At 43.4% G+C, this 19,004-nt stretch overlaps 1 protein-coding gene across 1 annotated transcript; it reads right to left on the bottom strand.

Annotated features, from left to right (window-relative positions):
• Nucleotides 1-348: 348 nt before the first annotated feature.
• On the bottom strand, nucleotides 349-17,917 carry LOC115459156 (small nuclear ribonucleoprotein F). The gene is made up of 4 exons (XM_030189030.1): nucleotides 17,790-17,917; nucleotides 14,917-15,042; nucleotides 2,398-2,462; nucleotides 349-543 (listed from the first exon to the last, which is right to left on the bottom strand). The coding sequence occupies exons 1-4, from the start codon at nucleotides 17,790-17,792 to the stop codon at nucleotides 477-479; spliced, it is 261 nt and encodes an 86-aa protein (XP_030044890.1). The 5' UTR covers nucleotides 17,793-17,917; the 3' UTR covers nucleotides 349-476.
• Between the last annotated feature and the right edge of the window lie 1,087 nt (nucleotides 17,918-19,004).

Below are 19,004 nucleotides of genomic sequence, written 5' to 3'. Positions count from 1 at the left end.
TATGTAAATCCATGCTTAGTTTGACAGCAATTTCCCATAATTTTCTACATCTGAATTTTGTCACATGCAGCTTTCAATACAATGCAGTTTAAAGTCAGATCATTAAGAAAAGCCTCCTCCCAGCTAAAAAGCTGTCCTATGTAAGAATCAGTCACATGATTGTTATAAAGTAATTCTCCCTCCCCCCCTGAGGATTCTAAACAGCAGATTGTGAGAAGGGTGGGAGCAAAAGGCAAGTTAATTGAAGTGCATTTTAAATCATAGTGAGTTTGATAACTTCTAACAACTTATGACAGTTTACTGTATTTACTGTACATGCACTGTTATGTATTCATGAAGGCTTTACACTGTGAAAAAAAATTAAAGTCTTTATTACATAAACCAAAATAAACTAGAACAGAACTAGTCTCAGCACAAGTCAAAATATATTGTTTCAGCTGGAAATATACAAAAAAATGTTGAATATTTTGAAGATGTTATTCTCTCATTTCTCCATCCTCCTCTTCCTCTTCTACACCTCGAATATACAAAACATTGTTACATCTGCAAACAGAAAAACATTTACATACTTAGTGTTTAATTCAAAATGGGAATAAAAACTAGCTAAAGGCCTGATTTTCAGAGACCCCCAAGACAGAATGAGAGAAAAGCCTTAAACACATGTAGTACTCCTCAGTTCACTTCTATTTAACGTCTCTGATTTTAGATATTAAGCAGTAAACTTGTATATTTTGTTGTTAGTATGCCACCTTTTCATGAGGAACATAGCAAGGCCGTGAACAAACTCAACAATAAAGTAGAGGAATTTTTAAAAAACCTTACATAATCCAACAAAGAATAGAACAAAAAATATTGGATGTTGCAATAGGCCTCCTCTGTAGAACACACCACCCGAACTCTCGTCCATGCTCTCATTACCTCTCGCCTTGACTACTGCAACTTACTCCTCACTGGCCTCCCACTTAGCCATCTATCCCCCCTTCAATCTGTTCAGAATTCTGCGGCACGTCTCATATTCCGCCAAAACCGATTTACTCATATCACCCCTCTTCCTCAGGTCACTTCACTGGCTTCCAATCAGATACTGCATTCAATTCAAGCTTCTCCTTCTTACCTACAAATGCATTCAGTCTGCTGCCCCTCACTACCTCTCCTCCCTCATCTCTCCCTATGTTCCCGCCCGTAACCTCCGTTCACAAGACAAATCCCTCCTCTCTGTACCCTTCTCCAACACCGCCAACTCCAGGCTCCGCTCATTCTGCCTCGCCTCACCCTATGCTTGGAACAACCTTCCTGAGCCCTTACGCCAAGCCCCCTCCCTGCCCATCTTCAAGTCTTTGCTTAAAACCCACCTCTTCAATGCTGCATTCGGCACCTAACTCTTACCATTCACTAAATCCAGACTGCCCCAATTTGACAGCCCCTCTCGGACTGTCCGTTCACTTGTCTCTTAGATTGTAAGCTCCTTGAGCAGGGACCGTCCCTCTATGTTAAATTGTACAGCGCTGCGTAACCCTAGTAGCGCTTTAGGAATGTTAAGTAGTAGTAGTAGTAACAAGATGGATCCAGTAGTTGCCAAAGGAAAATCTTTATTAAAGCACAAGGACCCAATTTTCAGCATAAAGTCTGCCTAAGGAGTCACAAAAAAAAAAGCCCTCTCTCCTCTGTATGCAAAATGCAGGCTACAGTCAGTAAACATCCAGCAAGGTGCTTGCCAAAGAAACACATGAAAGCACTAAGGACAGGGCCTTGCTGGATGTTTACCGACTGTAGTCTGCATTTTGCATACAGATGGGAGAGGTTTTTTTGTGATTCCTGAGGCAGACTTTATGCTGAGAAATGGGTGGGTCCTTGTTGAGTCTGAGCTTGAGATTTGTGCTTTAAAGATTTCCTCTGGTAACTAATGGATCCATCTTGTTGATGCTATCTAGGGTATACTAATGCAAATCATAAAATAAAATAGGTGTTTATCCAATAAATACCAGAAAAACACCACTTCCCCTTGCACCCTCAAAGAGCCCTAATGAACTAAAAAATAAACACTGAAATTTAGAATTTATAAACACCTAAGAATGGAAGTCCTCCTATGCTCTAGCACGCATACCTTTTCTTAAGGAAATATGCTTTTTCTAAAAATGTCCCAATGCTATTTCAGCTGTTCATTGTTCAGAGATAATTACACAATCCCATGGAATTCGTACATATATTATGGCCTTAAACAACTGAAATAAGAACTATAATTGGCAATTTGAAGTCCCTATACAATTATTGGGCTTAAATTTTCATAAAAACAGATTCAGATAACACCAGTAGTGACAGTTTGGATTTTAGATTACTCATTTTTACCAAAGCCAAATACTCAAGGTACATGAATAAAATGGTTGGATGCAGAATTACCTGATCAAAACTTCACCGAGATGTCCAGACAATGCCCCATCTATGTATTCTTCTGTGTTTGCAAGCTTTAGAAAGAGAAAAAATAGCCTTGAAATATGACTTATGGAAATATTGAAATGTATTAAGAATTGTAATGGATCTGGTGCAATTTTCAAATCAAGATCCGCTAAAAAAAAGTGACCTGGTCCATCATTGTGTCCATCCTTTTTTTAGCCTATGACTTTTAAGCACTGCTTTTGATTTCATTCAGCAAGAATTACAAAATACTGCAGCACCAGGTTTTGCATATCAATTTTTATTTTACTTTATACAGAATTGCTTTTAATGTTATGTTTCTGCACATTTGTCTTTTTTTTTTAATTTGCCGAAAGAATCTTAGTGATGAGTTCAAGAAAAGGAGGCAGGATATTGATGATAGGGGATGAGAAACTGACATATTCACTCACACCACTCCTTCCATTACTGCTAACCAAGTTTGTAAGTGGAGGGGAGCACCACCACAGGTGCCCAGAATATGAGGCTTGGGGAGGCTAAGTCTCCCCAGCTGCAAGCCCCGGACGCTTACCAGGCCACTCCAGGTGCCTGCATCACTCTCCTTGGGTCCAGCACTTCTTTCACCACCAGCCCAGTTCCAGCATCTGGCCCCAGGCCACCAGTGGTGGCAATACTTTGTTCATTTTGTTTATTAATTTGATATACTTCATTCAAGCAGTAGTCGAGGCAATTTACATACAATTATACAGGTACCTGAACTGTCGCTAATGGGCTCACAATCAAGTAGTATATTGTACCTCAATGGAGGGCTAAGTGATTTGCCCAGGGTCACATATAGATGCAGCAGGAACTGAACCTGGTTCCCTCTGATCTCAACCCCTGCTGACCATTAGGCAGCAGTGGGAATCGAATCCGGTTCCCCAGGTCTGCAACTCATTGCACTATCCACTAGGCCACTCCTCCACTCAGCCTGCCTCAGGGCTTTGGGCCTTCCTTATGATGTGTCACGCCATCACTGACACAACTTTCTGTTTCCCTTATGGTAGGGCCCATTACAGGGAAGGTCCAAAGCACAAAGGCAGGCTGATTTAAGAGGATGGATGCTGGAACCAGGAAGATGGGGGAGGAAAGGAGGAGAACACTGGAACTGGAAAGGGGAGAAAGATACTGGAACCAGGAGAGGATGGAAGGGGAAAGGGGGGGGGGGGTTCAAAAGAATGTGGAAATGGATGGGGGGGGGGGGAAGAGAGGTGCTGGACCCAGGGATAGAGAGATGGAGGTGCTGTTGTACTTGACTAGGGGCAGGCAGGAAGAGGTATTGGACCCAGGAGTTGGAGGGAGAGATGATGACCCATGGGGGGACTAGAAGGAGAGAGAGAGACTGGAGAAGCAACACATTGCTCCCTCCCCTTCTCTCCGCACCAAACATACCTTTGCTGGCAGGGATGCCAGGGCCCCACCAGCCAAATACAGTACTGTGGCTCCCCTCCTCGTGCTGCATGTTCAAGAAGTCCCAACATCAGCAGCTGAATGCATGTGCTAACTTCTGCCTTCAGGAAGCAGCATGAGGAGAGGAGCTGCAGGATTATTTATTTGGCTGGCGGGACTTCAGAATCCCTGCAAGCAAAGGTAAAGGGGTGCTATGCCACTGATGTTAAGCAGATGAGCATACTTCTCAGCTTTGTTCACACCCAGTATCCTCCCTCAAAGCACCACAGCCCAAACAGCCCCAGTCTGTTGATTCAACCCTTCAAGTTTTATGTGGACACCAAGCAAATTCGCAGAAAGATATATTAACATTATACAAAAGGAGGTGCAATTTTGATTTAGTGTTCTATAAAGTCATAACACGACTGTATCTCTGCCTCCTGAGATGAACCCTTCCCTTCTATTCTTAAGATGGTAAGGAACAACACTGGAGGATTGCAGACATCACCAACATAGATAGAAGTGTAGGTACATTGCTCCTTCCCCACTCCCTGTGAAAAAAACTTGGTGCACCTGGTACTGAGTGGAGAGGCGGAGGTGGTACGCAGGAGACACAGAACAAGGCAAACGATTACAAAGAAGATGGTAAATCTCAAAGGCTTTTGCATACAGCAGCATGCAAACTACAGGAAATGTGTCATCCAACACCACACAGCAAGCAGGAGCTGGGAAGTAAGGCTGCAGAAAGGAATGAATGAGCAAGTGGGGGGGGGGGGGGGGGGATTGGATGCTAGGCTGCAATAAACTCTGCCAGTGGTTTACTAAACTGCTAAGCTGAAGATGGCTGCAACAGGAGTGACAGTCCTGAAGAGGTTGAGAGAAGATTTTATTTTTGTTACATTTGTACCCTGCGCTTTCCCACTCATGGCAGGCTCAATGCGGCTTACATGGGGCAATGGAGGGTTAAGTGACTTGCCCAGAGTCACAAGGAGCTGCCTGTGCCTGAAGTGGGAATTGAACTCAGTTCCTCAGGACCAAAGTCCACCACCCTAACCACTAGGCCACTCCATCTGCTGAAGGGAAGAAAACTTTACTTGTATCGTACCTGCTAGGAAATTGAACACAAACTTGGGAAAAGGTAAACTCGAGGTTTAAGAAGTAATTTCATTGTCTTTTTAAAAATTAAATTACTGACTTAGCAAGGTCAGTTTAGACAAGTGTAGCCTTTAAAGTCTGTTTAGGATTTCATATAAAAACTGTTTTAGGATCTAGTTTAGCATTTTAGAGTTTAGTGTAAAATTAGCTTAGAGCACAGCTAGCAGTCGAAGGAAGGGGAAATTAGGTTCTTACCTTGGTAATTTTCTTTCCTTTAGTCATAGCAGATGACGCCATTACGTATGGGTTATGTCCATCAACCAGCAGGGGAGATAGAGAGCACTCAAACTTTCACAGTGCCCTCTTGGCTAGCTAGCTCCACTGCCTCTTCAGTATTTGAAGCTTCCAAAGCAGTATGGCAAACCGCAATGGGAATCACAAGAGCTTTCCTCACAGCGAACGATGGCCCATCACAAGGGCATGAACTCATAAAGGAGGGAATGCACATCCTCCTGGAGGGAATGAACTCATCCTCCTATTTATAGAACTGGAGGGGAACACACTCGCCTCCTGGAGGGAATCACACATCCTCCCAACACACTGGAGGGAATGAACACATCCTCCTAAATTTAAACTAAACATGAATCCTGAAGATTGTTTTCCCACCTTTTCGCGGCACCACAAAGTAGATGGAGTATCGGCCGCAGCCTTGCTCGGCGGGAGGCACCGGGGTCACAGCCCCTAACAGAATCAGACCTTGCAAAGTCTCCTCCACCGCCGCCCGTTTGACGGCAGAACCGCATCGGGACTCCACAAACACGTCTCTTACTGGGGCGTTGAATTCTATTCTGTATCCATCTCTGATCAGGTCCAGAACCCACTGATCTGAGGAAATCTTGGCCCACTCCTCGGCAAAGAGGGAAAGCCGTCCTCCGATGACAGGCATCGAGGAGAGGGCCGGCGCACCATCATTGAGAGGGTCGCCCCTGAACTCCTGGTCTTGAGCCACCGGCTGCGGAACGCTTGTCCGAGCGAAAGGAGTTCCTCTGCTGACCACGGGCACGTGAAGTGAACCCAGCAGAACGCCCCGGGCGGTATCTTCTAGCTTCACGGAAGCGAGGTCTGTACGAGGAGTGGACCGCCTGGCCCTTAGAGGAAGGCCTCTGCCTATCTTCGGGCAAGCGCTGGGGTTTAGGATCACCCAGGCCTTTCACAATTTTCTCCAACTCCTCACCAAATAGGAGAAGTCCTTGAAAAGGCAACTTCACCAACCTTTGCTTAGAGGCCATGTCCGCTGCCCAGTGTCGTAGCCACAGACGACGGCGAGCCGCCACTGCTACTGCCATTTGTTTAGCCGAAGCTCTGACAAGGTCATAAAGGGCATCAGCCAGAAAGGACAAGGCCACCTCCATCCGCGGAGCCACATCCAAGAAGGGCTCCGCTCCATCTCCGGCCTGAGCCACTGCCTGTTGCAGCCAAGCTAGGCAGGCTCTAACAGCATAACAGCTGCATGCAGACACCCGAACAGTGAGACCTGCAATTTCAAAGGACCGTTTCAATGCTGTTTCCAGCCTACGGTCTTGAACATCCTTCAGGGCAACACCTCCTTCAACAGGGAGGGTAGTTCTCTTTGTCACCGCAGTGACTAGGGCATCCACTGTAGGCATTTGAAAACGAGCCAAATGTCCCTCACGCAGAGGGTATAACTGCCCCATAGCCCTGGAAACTCTTAAAGGTCCCTCGGGGTCAGCCCACTGAGCCGAAACAAGCTCTAGGATGGAGTCATGCAAAGGGAAGGCCCGAGCAACTTTCTTGGTACTAGCCATCCTGGGATTACCCGAGGAGGCCATGCCACTGTCAGGATCTTCAATCGAGAGGGCCTGCAGGGTATCTGAAATAAGCGCTGGCAGCTCATCACGGTGGAAAATCCTCACCGCGGAGGGATCATCCAGATCCTGTGGTAAATCTGCACCTGACTCTGGTTCCTCAGACCAAGAACGTCTGTCAGAGTTCTCCGAATCCTCACACCCCGACCATGGGGGGGGGGGGGGGAAGGTGCACCACAATCTGAAGGGGAATTAACCCTTCTGCTCTTATCTTTAGGCCAAGCATCCGGGAAAAAAACCTCACTGGGCAGTCCCAGGCCAGAATCCATCGGGGGGGCAATCAGAGGAGCCTCAGGCGACCCCTGAGGAAGGGCTCTTTTCATCATGTATGCTTTATGCAGCAAAAGCACAAAATCCGGGGAGAAAATCTCACCCTGGGCACCCAAATCCTGTCCGGTGCCAGCCACTCCTGAAATAACCTCATCTCGAGGTGCCCCACTCGGCTCAGGTCTCTCCGTGTCCACGGAGGCCGCGCCATGCGGTGTAAGCAAAATGGCGCCCGCTGCCAGCTCAGAGCGGGAAGAAACATCGCTCGCCATGCTCGGGCCGGCTCCTACGCCAGTACAGCACGATTTACAGAGCCCTGCTGCTGATTTGCGCTTGCCACAAGTGGAACAGCGCTTTACATTGTCCGCAGCCATCGCCGAAAAACGGCGGTAAAATCCAAAATGGCGGTTTCGCGCCAAAATCGCCCCGATCGCGGGCCCATCCCGGAGGAGTTGGAAAACACTCTTACCTCAAAGGATCTAGTGTACAACTACGATCCTGCTGAAAATCAGGTAAAAAAACCTCTGTTCTTTTTTTTTTTTTTTAAAGCTGTGAGGAAAGCAGAGGTATTGAAGACTCCGGAGGCTCAGATGAGTGGGAAAGGCAGGGAAAGGGCGAACCTATATGCCTGCATCCACTGTTGGTGGGAAAGGACAGGGAAAGCAAGGCAATATGTCCACATCCACAGAGGTATGGGTAAGGCAGGGAAAGGGCTAACCTATGTGCCTTTAAAGTGAAGCTGCTATAGCCTCCAACACCCCGGTTAACAACTGGCAAGCCAGGAACCACCTCCCGGCAGATTTTTCTGGAGCTCGAACAAGCTGCAGCCACCCTGCTAGGGGAGATAGAGAATACTGAAGAGGCAGTGGAGCTAGCTAGCCAAGAGGGCACTGTGAAAGTTTGAGTGCTCTCTATCTCCCCTGCTGGTTAATGGACATAACCCATACGTAATGGCTTCATCTGCTTGATGACAAGGAAGCCTCTGATTAGTTGAGGGACAAATTTCAAGACTGGCAGGATCAGCACTTGAGCCTAGAAGAACCTTGCGATGGAAGAGACCCCAATAGAACAGAATTTGGTGAAAGGGCCCAGTACAGGAGGAATATCTAGAATCTATAAGGCATTCAATTCCCATCTTATTTTCAAGGTTCAGAAAATTTAGCTAAAAAAAAAAAATCTTTTTTTTTTTTTTTTTGGGGGGGGGGGGGGGGGGGTTAAGACAACTTAAATCAAGTCATTCTTCATTGAGCAAACAAATAGTTTTATAATTATAACAGTCAATTTTACTTCCACAGCTGGAGTACTGCAACTCTGTATAGCAGAGTTACAGTGGAATTACAGAAGAGACTGCAACTACTTCAAAATACAGCAGCCAAGTTAGTTTTTGGCCTGTCTATAATGGCGTAGCTAGGTGGGGCCACAGGGGCCTCCCCCCCCCCCCCCCAAAAAAAAAATTTTGCTCTGGGTCCCCGGTTCGCTGGCGGGGGGTCCCCAACCCCCTCCACCTGAAGACCATCCAGCCCTGGTCTCTGGTGCCACCGCACGGCCTGCCCTGCTGTCTCTTCTCCACATTGGACACGCTCTTTTTAGTGAAATTGAGCATGTTCAGTTCCACTAAAAGGAGCGTGATGGACGTGAGGGGAACAGACAGCAGGGCTGGATGAAGTCTTCAGCTGGCTGGGGTTTGGGACCTCCACCAGCCAAGATATTTGTGGTGGCGGTGCTTCAGCTGGCGAGAGTTGGGGACCCCTGCCAGCCAAGAAGTTACAGCAGTCGGGGGGGGGGGGGGGGGGTGACCAACATGTCCCCCCTCCCTTCCACCTCGAGGTCTGGCTACGCCGCTGTCTAAAGTTTAACTCCTCCTCTTACAGACGTGCACTGGCTGTCAACTGATTTGCCTGGCGTATATGTCACTTTACAGCAAGTCTCCAACAGATTTGACAGGTTTATTAAACATTCCTAATTCCTGTTTTAAGTCTCAGTATTCAAGACTTTTGAACTTTAGGTTTCCCACATGTGAAAAATAACATCTAAATCAATGTTTGAGCAATTTGTTTCTTATCAAGGAGCCAAAATTTGGAATAGTATATCTAGGGGTGCTTTTACTAAGGCGAACTAACAGATTTAGCGTGCACTAAATAAGGGAAATGGGACTTGATATACTGCCTTTCTGAGGTTTTTGCAACTACTTTCAAAGCGGTTTACATATATTCAGGTACTTATTTTGTACCAGGGGCAATGGAGGGTTAAGTGACTTGCCCAGAGACACAAGGAGCTGCAGTGGGAATCGATCTCAGTTCCCCAGGATCAAAGTCCACTGCACTAACAACTAGGTTACTCCTAATTCCTTCAAAAAGGCGGTAAATAAATCCTAATAAATAAAGGGCATCTTATAATTTAGTGTGCGCTAATGGTTAGTGTGTGCTAAATCTGTTGGCACGCCTTAGCAAAAGGACCCTCTAGACAAATCAGGCAAATTACAGATTTTACTTTTGGAAGGACTTTAAAACTTTATCTGTATTCTAATACGAAAGACGTGTGAAACCTATATACTTCCTAATGAGAGACTTCTAGTTTTTAATTTTAATTGTAGTTTATTGGTTGGGAACTAATATTGTGATTTTGTATATACTTTTTAAATTGTAATTCCACCTCAAATCCTAATTAGACATCAAGCGGAGTATAAATAGCAGTATAGAATGCTTCATGCAGTCTAAACAGATCCCAAAATATTGGAGGAGGATTTGAAGGTTATATTAGATACTGCTAGATGGGTTGTTGCGGTCCTCTGAAAAATTTGGTTCTTTTTCCTGGTTTAGATCTGATAGAGAACGCTGAAGAAAAAGTATTTTGGAAGAGAGCAGTATGAGTGAAATATTGCCTGCCTGATACAGTGAACGGGGAAGTTTTATATATTTAAGCATTAAATACCTTTTTATTTCCTGGATTCTTAAAGTTTGGGTTTTTTTTTTTTAATGAATTCAGCTTTTTGTATAGCAGACTATAAATTGCTATGATGCACTTTCCAGACTGAACTTTTGTCTGCTATACAACGCTGCTTTTACAAACTTAGTCAGATTCAATTAATGTGAAATCTTCTCTGACAGCACTGGAGACACTGACTCATACATTGGTCATTAGCACAATGGATTATTGTAATGCTATCACAGCCTTTGGGCCTCCGATATCTATTGCTTACTTCAGAATGTTGCCATAAACCTTGTTAAAGGAGCATGAAAATATGATCGTGTCACACCATTTCTCTGTGAGGTGCACTGGTTGCCTGTCTCAACGTATCTCCTACAAGATTACCCTCTTAGTATTTAAGATCCTTCAGACTAATCTTCTAGCATTTCCTTCTCAGTTACCGACTCCATATACACCCCCTGCATCCCAACACCTACATTTACTCTACAGTTAAACACATTCAATGTGATGTTATTCGAAAAAAGTTTTTCTGTAATGGCCCCCAGTCTTTGGAATACTCTTCCCTTTAAATATTCACCAATAGGATTCCCTAGCTAAATTTGAAATGGACATGAAACCCCTCTTCTTTGAAGCTGCTTTTTCTTGACTGTGTGTGTAGTGCTTTACACTTTTTTTTTATCTTTATCTGAATGGAATTCTTTTCATTATATAGATTTATTTTGATTATGTAACCCACTCAGACAGCTTTGATGGGAGGTATACCTTGTAATAAAGAAACTTGAAACTGTTTTAATTGTGAACCATCTTGATTTACATTTTTATATAAAGGACAGGGTATATAAACTATAATGAGACAAGCAAAGAAACATGAGGGATTACTGAAGGGGTCCTTGGCCACTAATATGGCTGAAAATGGGTTTAAAATGATATTCAGATGGAAATATACACCTAAGCCTTTGCTCAAGGTATTTGGAAAGGGGGAGTCAGGTGTTTTGGCATTTCTGGGGATAGCAGGGAACCTTTAGGTATGTATGGTGAACATGTGATAAGAGATCTTAATTCAAGAATCACTTGAAAAGGTGCGGGGGGGGGGGGGGGTCAAAGTATAGGAGTCTTCCTGTTAAATTGGGTCATGCCAGGAGTAGAGAAGAAAAAGACACCTAGTGAGGTATCTAAGTACTGCAGCCTAGATGCTGGAAAAGGGTAGAGGAGGAACCCTCACTTTAAGAGGGCAATGTCCACAATGAAATTTGGTTAGAGGCTGACCAAAACTGAACTGCCATAGAAACTGTTTGAAAGCTTTCAGCTGAAACCCAAACTGTAGCTGAAACTCATCATCTGTTTTGGCTGAAGCTGAAAACTCAAGTTTGGTTGTATGAATATGAACCAGTGAGGGCCACTAGGGATTGTCAAAGCTTGCAGTCTGCATCCCTCTACTAAACCCACAGTATCCAGGCCAGAATATAATAATTTAAATAAGGACAGCCATATTTTACCTCCACGCAAACTAACATCCACAGATGGACCACAGCTCATGAAAACTGAAGCAGAAAGCCACAGTGATTTTACAGTTGCTGACTTTGCACCAACAGCTGGCATAACTCCACAGGCTTAAATTCCTGCTAAAATTTTGTATCAAAAGCATTTATTTGGACCACTATTTACCTTATAAACTATTGTGCAAGATTATTGCAGTAGTTGCAATTGCAGTAACCTCCCCCCCCCCCCCCCGGTTACCTTTACAATTCCTGGTGCTGTAGTCATGGCAGTCATTTTAAGAGTACAGCCACAATGAGGAGTAAGTAAGACAAATCCCTCCTCTCAGTACCCTTCTCCACCACCGCCAACTCCAGGCTCCACCCTTTCTGCCTCGCCTCACCCCATGCTTGGAATAAACTCCCTGAGCCCATACGCCAGGCCCCCTCCCTGCCCATCTTCAAATCCTTGCTCAAAGCCCACCTCTTCAATGTCGCCTTCGGCACCTAACCACTACACCTCTATTCAGGAAATCTTGACTGCCCCAACTTGACATTTCGTCCTTTAGATTGTAAGCTCCTTTGAGCAGGGACTGTCCTTCTTTGTTAAACTGTACAGTGCTGCGAAACCCTAGTAGCGCTCTAGAAATGTTAAGTAGTAGTAAATGAGGATCTTTCCTGCCTCACTACACCCCCTAGACTACCAAGGATTGTAAAATAGGCCCGGGGGCCTATAGGTGGAAGGGAAATAGGATTTGATATACCGCCTTTCTGTGGTTTTTGCAACTACATTCAAAGTGGTTTATATAGTATATACACAGGGAGGCACACAGGACAAAGTACATATTTTTGGCTTCTAACGAAAGCACATGGTCATTTCTGGCTGAAACCGAAAGCATGGCCAATCGGGCAGAAAAAGGATGTGGGGCTGATTTCAGCATCAAAGCCAAAATTCGATCGACAACTAAATCTGTCTATAGTATGCCGAGGTTAAGTGCATGACTCACTTGGGAAGATGAAGAGAATACAGGAACTCTATGAACAGTGGTGGAACTTGCAAACACATGCCAGTTTGAAAGATATTAATATACAAACCAATCTTTTCCAGGGACAGGAACTAGAGGATATGAATTAAGGCTACGGGTGGTCAACTTAGGAGTAACGCCAGGAAATATTTTTTCATGGAGAGGGTAACAGATGCCTGGAATACCCTCCTGGAGAGCAGAGAAAAATAGCGAAGGAATTCAAAAGTGAGTGGGAAATACTCAATTTTGTTACTATTTCTTTGACTTCAACTGCCAAATTTTCTACACTCTGGAACTTGCTACTCAACATGCCTCAAGAATTGAGAAGGTAGGAAAGTCAGTTTCTGATGTGAAATCTATTATCTCTCAACAAAGTTGCAAATAGGTCTTTAATGATGATGAAAACTGAAACTTTGGAGAACACAAGTAGAAATTTAAATCTGAAGTTTTTAAAAACTTTCCAGTTGCCAGATTGGGTTCTAAGGAATTTTTCAGACGTTTCTGACAATAGTGTTGAAGTTGCCTGATGCAAATATGCCTCCAGTTCAAAAAAATGTTATTACTTGACTTTACCTAAAGCTGATAAAAATCTCTAGATGTTTCTGATATCTCGGAGATGTCAGATTATGAAATAATTGGGAGATTACTTTATTAGTTTCCTTTGTATTTTTGCAAGATAAAGAATGGATATTGAGACTTTATTATAGGCTTAGAAATGTGACTTTCATGGGTGATAGTGTTCCCTGATGTTTCTAGATGGACACAAATAAGGCTGAAGAGGTTTTTGACTTTGCATCAGTCAGTTTTGAATTTGGGGGCGGATTTTCAACCGTTTTCCTTTTATGAACCCTTGCAGTTGCAATTTTTTCTTGAGGTTAAAAGTGTCTCTAGGCCACTACTTCTTAGTTAGGCCCTGTGAATTTTTAGCAACCAGTTTTTCTCTTGATTTCCTTTGATTTCTTGTATTAGCCTAGCTTCCTCTGAATTTGCTTTATTGTGGTCCCTTTTTTCACTTATGTGGACTGTAGTATGTAATTTTTTTTCCTTTAGTTTGTATATTTTCAGGATTTATTTTCAAAGTTTTCTTTGAATGTAAGTTTTTTAAAATGCAAATAAAAGAAACCCCAAAACGTGTGGGATAAATATAAAGAATCCCTAAATGGAAAGAAAATGGAATCAGAACAAAACTTAGCGGTACTTACAGAGCAACTCCAGCAGTTGGGAAGTAAGGCCAGTCAGTGCTGGGCAGACTTCTACAGTGTCTTGATTATGGAAAGACAGATTTATATGGGTTGGAGTGGGCTTTGACAGCAACTCCAGTGATTGGGAAGTAGGACCTGAGCCAGGCAGATTTCTACAGTCAGTATCCCAAAAATAGCAAGGACCAATCAAGAACAAGTATGCATATTTTATATCACGTTTCGCTAAATGCTTAAGGATATCCCCTAAATATAAAACAATGTTTAATAGAATGTTACAAATGTAACATTTAATTCACCCACTCTTTAGAGTTTGTATGGATCACTGGATTATGACTTATTAGATCAATTTATAGTCGAGAATACGAACAGCACTCACATTGCCATATTTTTGCGTTTTGTATTTTATGTCACATTCATATCATATGCTACGAGTATATCTCAGAGAGGAATGGGAAGACACCTTAAGGCTGATAGCCAGTAAAATGTCAGTTTGCAACATTATAGATTGTTGGTTTAATCAAGTATTGACAAACCTGCAACTGGAAATTACAATCCTGTAAGAATGGTTTTATATCAGAAATAACTGACTATATGTGGTTGATGATATGGCAAATTGCCAACTGCCTCATTTATGATGCCAGAATTTGATCATAAAAAGTGTAACCTGAAAAATGGCGAGTGCAGCTCTGGCTGCTTATTGGGCAAACTAGATGAACCATGTGGGTTATTATCTGCCATTACTTGCTATGTTACTGTAAGCTAAGTGAGGAAGAAGGCTTTGAAGGTTAATCAGAATGTAAAGCTGAGGAAGGGGGGGGGGGAATAACTTTCTGTATAGGGAATGAATTGGAACATTGTGTTGTTAACCTATTTAGTATTATTTATGGAAAATCCAATACGGACATAAAAAAGCAAAACAATGATCAACTTGCCAGTGGATATAGTAAAAGCAGTTAGCATAGCTGGGTTTAAAGGTTTGGAGGCAATTCTGGAGGCAAAGTCCCCAAACCATTATTAAGGTAGAACCAGGGAAAGCCACTGCTTATCTGGGGGGGGGGGGGGGGATTCTGTCAGGTATGTGTGATCTGGATTGGTCATTGTTAGAAGCAGCATACTGGACTAGATAGATCTTAAGTCTAACCCAATATGGCAATTCTTATGTTCTGGTATATCTCACCTTAATTTTCTATTACAGCAAAGATCTGAAATAAGAGCATACCTGCATGTTCATGTACCCATCTACAGACACCAAGTATCCTTTATACTCCATACCCCACTTCAGCTTGACCATTACTGGTTTGCCAGTCAGTCCATTGAGGAAAGGCTTCGGGTTTAATGGTAAACTCTGGAACACAAAAAATGAAGTTGATGAATAATGATAAGCACATTAATACAAACCTGAGTATGTACAAGTAAAATGTTGTTACCTAACTCTCTATAAAAGCAGATTCTAGAGACCCAAAACCCCACACAGCAAAAGTGACGAGCACTGCTCACTATTGGCTTTGTTTTTATTGTTTGTTTATTGGTATTTGCTAAAATCATCCTTACTACATGGCACATCAGAGCGATGTACAATAAAATCTATAAACTGGCAGAAAAGGAACTCCATTAGAAATAGGACAGAACATCACATAGTAACATAGTAGATGACGGCAGAAAAAGACCTGCACGGTCCATCCAGTCTGCCCAACAAGATAACTCATATGTGCTAATTTTTGTGTATACCCTACTTTGATTTGTACCTGTGTTCTTCAGGGCACAGACCGTATAAGTCTGCCCAGCTCTATCCTTGCCTCCCAACCACCAGCCCCGCCTCCCACGACCGGCTCTGGCACAGACCGTATAAGTCTGCCCAGCACTATCCCCGCCTCCTAACCACCAGCCCCGCCTCCCGATCTTGACTAAGCTCCTGCAGAAAAGCCCTTCATCACATGTTCAACTGAAATCAGAAAGCCTTGGACAAATCCTCAAGTCTAGGTAAATCCAGCAATTTACAATAAGAGCCATGTTTCCTATTTAACTTGTAGTAAACTTGGTATTAAAATACAGACCCATTTAAATTTCCAGTCAGCATGTGCTTTAATGTTGCTGTGGTATTTGAATATTTTACAAATATTCAGCATGCTATCAACAGAACTTGTGTATTAAACATACCTATACACAGCGAGTGCTACTGCTGTACAGCTGGCTGGTGACATTCATCCACTATCCAATATAGTTATATGGATAGTTTAAGGTTAGCCTTTTCTGGCCTCTGTTTATCCATACAGCTGTACAGATAGTGGCTATCACTGGCTCTGTACAGTTAAGTAGTGGCTGGGGAACGCAAAGATTTCTAAAAATTGCCAGATAAACATCAAGTCCTTTTACACTTCAGGAAGGGAAACTATACTTCACAATTCATAGGATTTACATAATCACACTTTTATGACTAGAAGATTTAAATTATAGAACAATAAAACCCAGGGTGGACAGAGTGACCTGCTGCTGCCGCCCCCTCCCACACCACAGTCCCCCGAGCCTTAGTGGGCCCTTCCCGGTCCTACCTTGAAAGGCCCTAGTGGTCTAGTGGCTTCTTTGGGGGCAGGAAAGAACCCTACTCTTTCCTGCCCACTACTATTCTGCTTAGTGCCACTGTGTTTTCAAAATGGCAGCCGAGACTTCCCACAGTAGTCTCGCAGGTCTCAACAGCAGCCATTTTTAAAACACAGCGGCGGGAAAGAAAGAGTTGTTCTTTCCTGTTCCCCCGCCCCCCCCGGCAGATGTCACTAGAACACGGACCTTCAAGGTAGGACCCGTGGGGGGGGGGGGGGTGTTCAACTGGGCAGAGCCTATGGGCCCTCAGGCACTGCCTGGTTGCCTGAATGGTCAGTCCACCCCTGATAAAACCCAACAGACCCATCTTTCAGCTTTATAGCACCATCTGACACAATCGCAAAAGGGCAAACTTTGTCCATCAATTGGTTGACACCACTCTGCTCTGCTGCCCTCAAGGCAGGTCAAGGTTGACCAAAGCAATATAGCATTTGCAGATCACTGTTCTACACTATGCCTCTGGCTCACCATTTTGTGCCATTCTGAGATAATCTATACAGAATTTGTGTTATCACATATTTTACCATGTTATTCTGGATTCACTCTTGTTTTACAGTGATTTTGCATAAAACCCCTGCCTCTGTTTTGCATTTTGCCCTTCATTTTACAGTACACCCCATCTTTTACCCCCATTAGGGTTGAGTAGGAGGGCATTAAACCACTCCCTCTCTCCAATATTGTGTTGGTTATTAACTTTAGCTCAAACATGAATAAAACCACTTCCTTTCTAAGTCCAAACCCTTTATTATATATATCTATACATATCTTAGTGAAAAGGTCCTATCAATTTCACTTCACATGTATCAATTAACTTGAGGTCTGCAGGATCCTCTATAAGAATTCGTACATGATCACCCAATTTACTTATGATACTTTTGTGTACTTCAAACATTTATTTTATTTATTTATTGCATTTGTATCCCACATTTTCCCACCTATTTGCAGGCTCAATGTGTGAATACTTTGCTAATGCCATACTGATTAACACAAAAATAATGAAACAATTTTAACCACAAACTTAAAAAAAAAAAAAACGGCAGCCCAGTTTATTTTGTATCATCATCGGAAACAGCATCAACTTCTCCAGGTCGTCTTTTCATTTGGAAGGAGTTTTATGGCTCCAGAAAAAGGAGGCCAGATTGAGCCAGTCTGGGTTTTACTTCCATTGCTTTCAATGGAAGCAAAACCTGTACTGGATCAATGTGTCCTCCTTTTTCTGGAGCCATATGGTACAACTCAAGTAAATGTAATAAACAGAAGGCAAAAATGGGTATTATTATGGGAGCTATCCATGTGCATATATGGTGCATATAATTTGCGTATTTTTGACGCGCTCAGAAAAATGGTAAAGCTGCGGGACCTGACCAGGCCACGCACAAGCTCTCAACATCACCCATCCCCCCCCCAGGCGCAGACACCGAGAACAGGGCAGTCTGAGCTGCAGCGTGAAACGAGAGCCTAACGGGGAAAACTCCATGTAGGTTTTGCACTTACCATGACGCAGAGCAGTTATCTCCTCCTAAGAAAAGGAAGAGGGGGGAAAAAATTGTCCTGCAGACGACAGGACAAAACAACACGCCGCAAAAGCGTTCTGCCAAAAAAAAATGGCGCTTCCCACCGGCGCGCGACCTCACCATTGGGTAGTTGCTGGTGACGTCACTCGACAGCGCCGGAAGTGGAGCTGTACAGGCTGTGACGAAAGCGATGGGTGGGGTTTTTTTTTCTGTTTGAAGGGTGTGTGTAAAACCCAAGTGGAGGTTAGATTGAGAGAACCTCCTTGAAATAAAAATCCTGAACAACTGGTAGCAGTAAAGTCCTGGAACGCCTAAGAACGTAGCCTTTTAACAAAGAAGTAGTGCTGAATGCCATTTGTTGCTGATCTCTTCCATACACTTTTAATATTTAGGGATATTCTCATGCTTTCTATAGACTGTTGTTTTGGTTTTTTTTTCTGGAGAGCTGCATAGCACTTGCTTTCAGGATATTCATAATGAATATTGTTTTTAATTACCTCTTCTTATAGACCTCTTTCTGACTCCGTCACACGGGGGACTAAAGGTACTTAGTTCATATATCAGGTTCTGTATAGTTTCTCTAACCTCCATTGTCACCCAATCATAAGGGGGTCTGTTCTGGGGTGGCATTAGGAGCCGTAATTGAAAACTAATTCCCATAACTACAGCTTTCTGTTTTTCTGGGTCTAGATATACTCTGGGCCATTTATGTTCCCACATAAATCTTATTAAACATCTGTCTAAGTTTCTGCAAAGACTGAGTGTCACTTGTATATGATCTACCTTGTAGACTAAATGTTAGGTAAAGAGAAGATAGAATCAATAAAAATAAAGACAGAGATAGGTTTAGATAGATAGATACATTTTATTTCTTACCCAAACACAGGTCTTCAAGTTGATACAAATACAGACATCAGATTCTGGTTTCAGCCGCACAGGGCTTCGCCGTCTGACAGAGGCTTTGGAGAAGACTCTCAAACTAAGCCAAAATCTGCCATCTTTTATACTCTATCCTCTCCATAGAAGTGAATGGTGAGAAACCTTGCTCCTAATCTTTCTCACTTTCTGAGATCATACTTTCCCATGCGATCTGCTGTCGGATGTGCCCACCTCCTTCCGTTCTCAGCTACTGCTAATTATCAACATGTTTTGGGAAGCGTTGAGATAACAGTTTCACATCTTCCGGCTGCAATAC

The sequence above is a fragment of the Microcaecilia unicolor genome, unplaced genomic scaffold (assembly GCF_901765095.1).
Source record: "Microcaecilia unicolor unplaced genomic scaffold, aMicUni1.1, whole genome shotgun sequence".
In the NCBI taxonomy this organism is placed as follows: domain Eukaryota; kingdom Metazoa; phylum Chordata; class Amphibia; order Gymnophiona; family Siphonopidae; genus Microcaecilia; species Microcaecilia unicolor.
Note: the sequence above shows the minus strand (reverse complement) of the source record. Positions and strands in the feature narration are given on the sequence as shown.

What these genes read in the sequence shown, in the direction of transcription:
- LOC115459156 (XM_030189030.1), bottom strand. An exon ending in ATGGGTACATGAACATGCAG is followed by an intron (nt 2,463 to 14,916) that starts GTATGCTCTTAT and finishes CTCTTTCTAAAG; the next exon opens with CTTGCAAACACAGAAGAATA. An exon ending in CTCGGTGAAGTTTTGATCAG is followed by an intron (nt 544 to 2,397) that starts GTAATTCTGCAT and finishes TTCTGTTTGCAG; the next exon opens with ATGTAACAATGTTTTGTATA.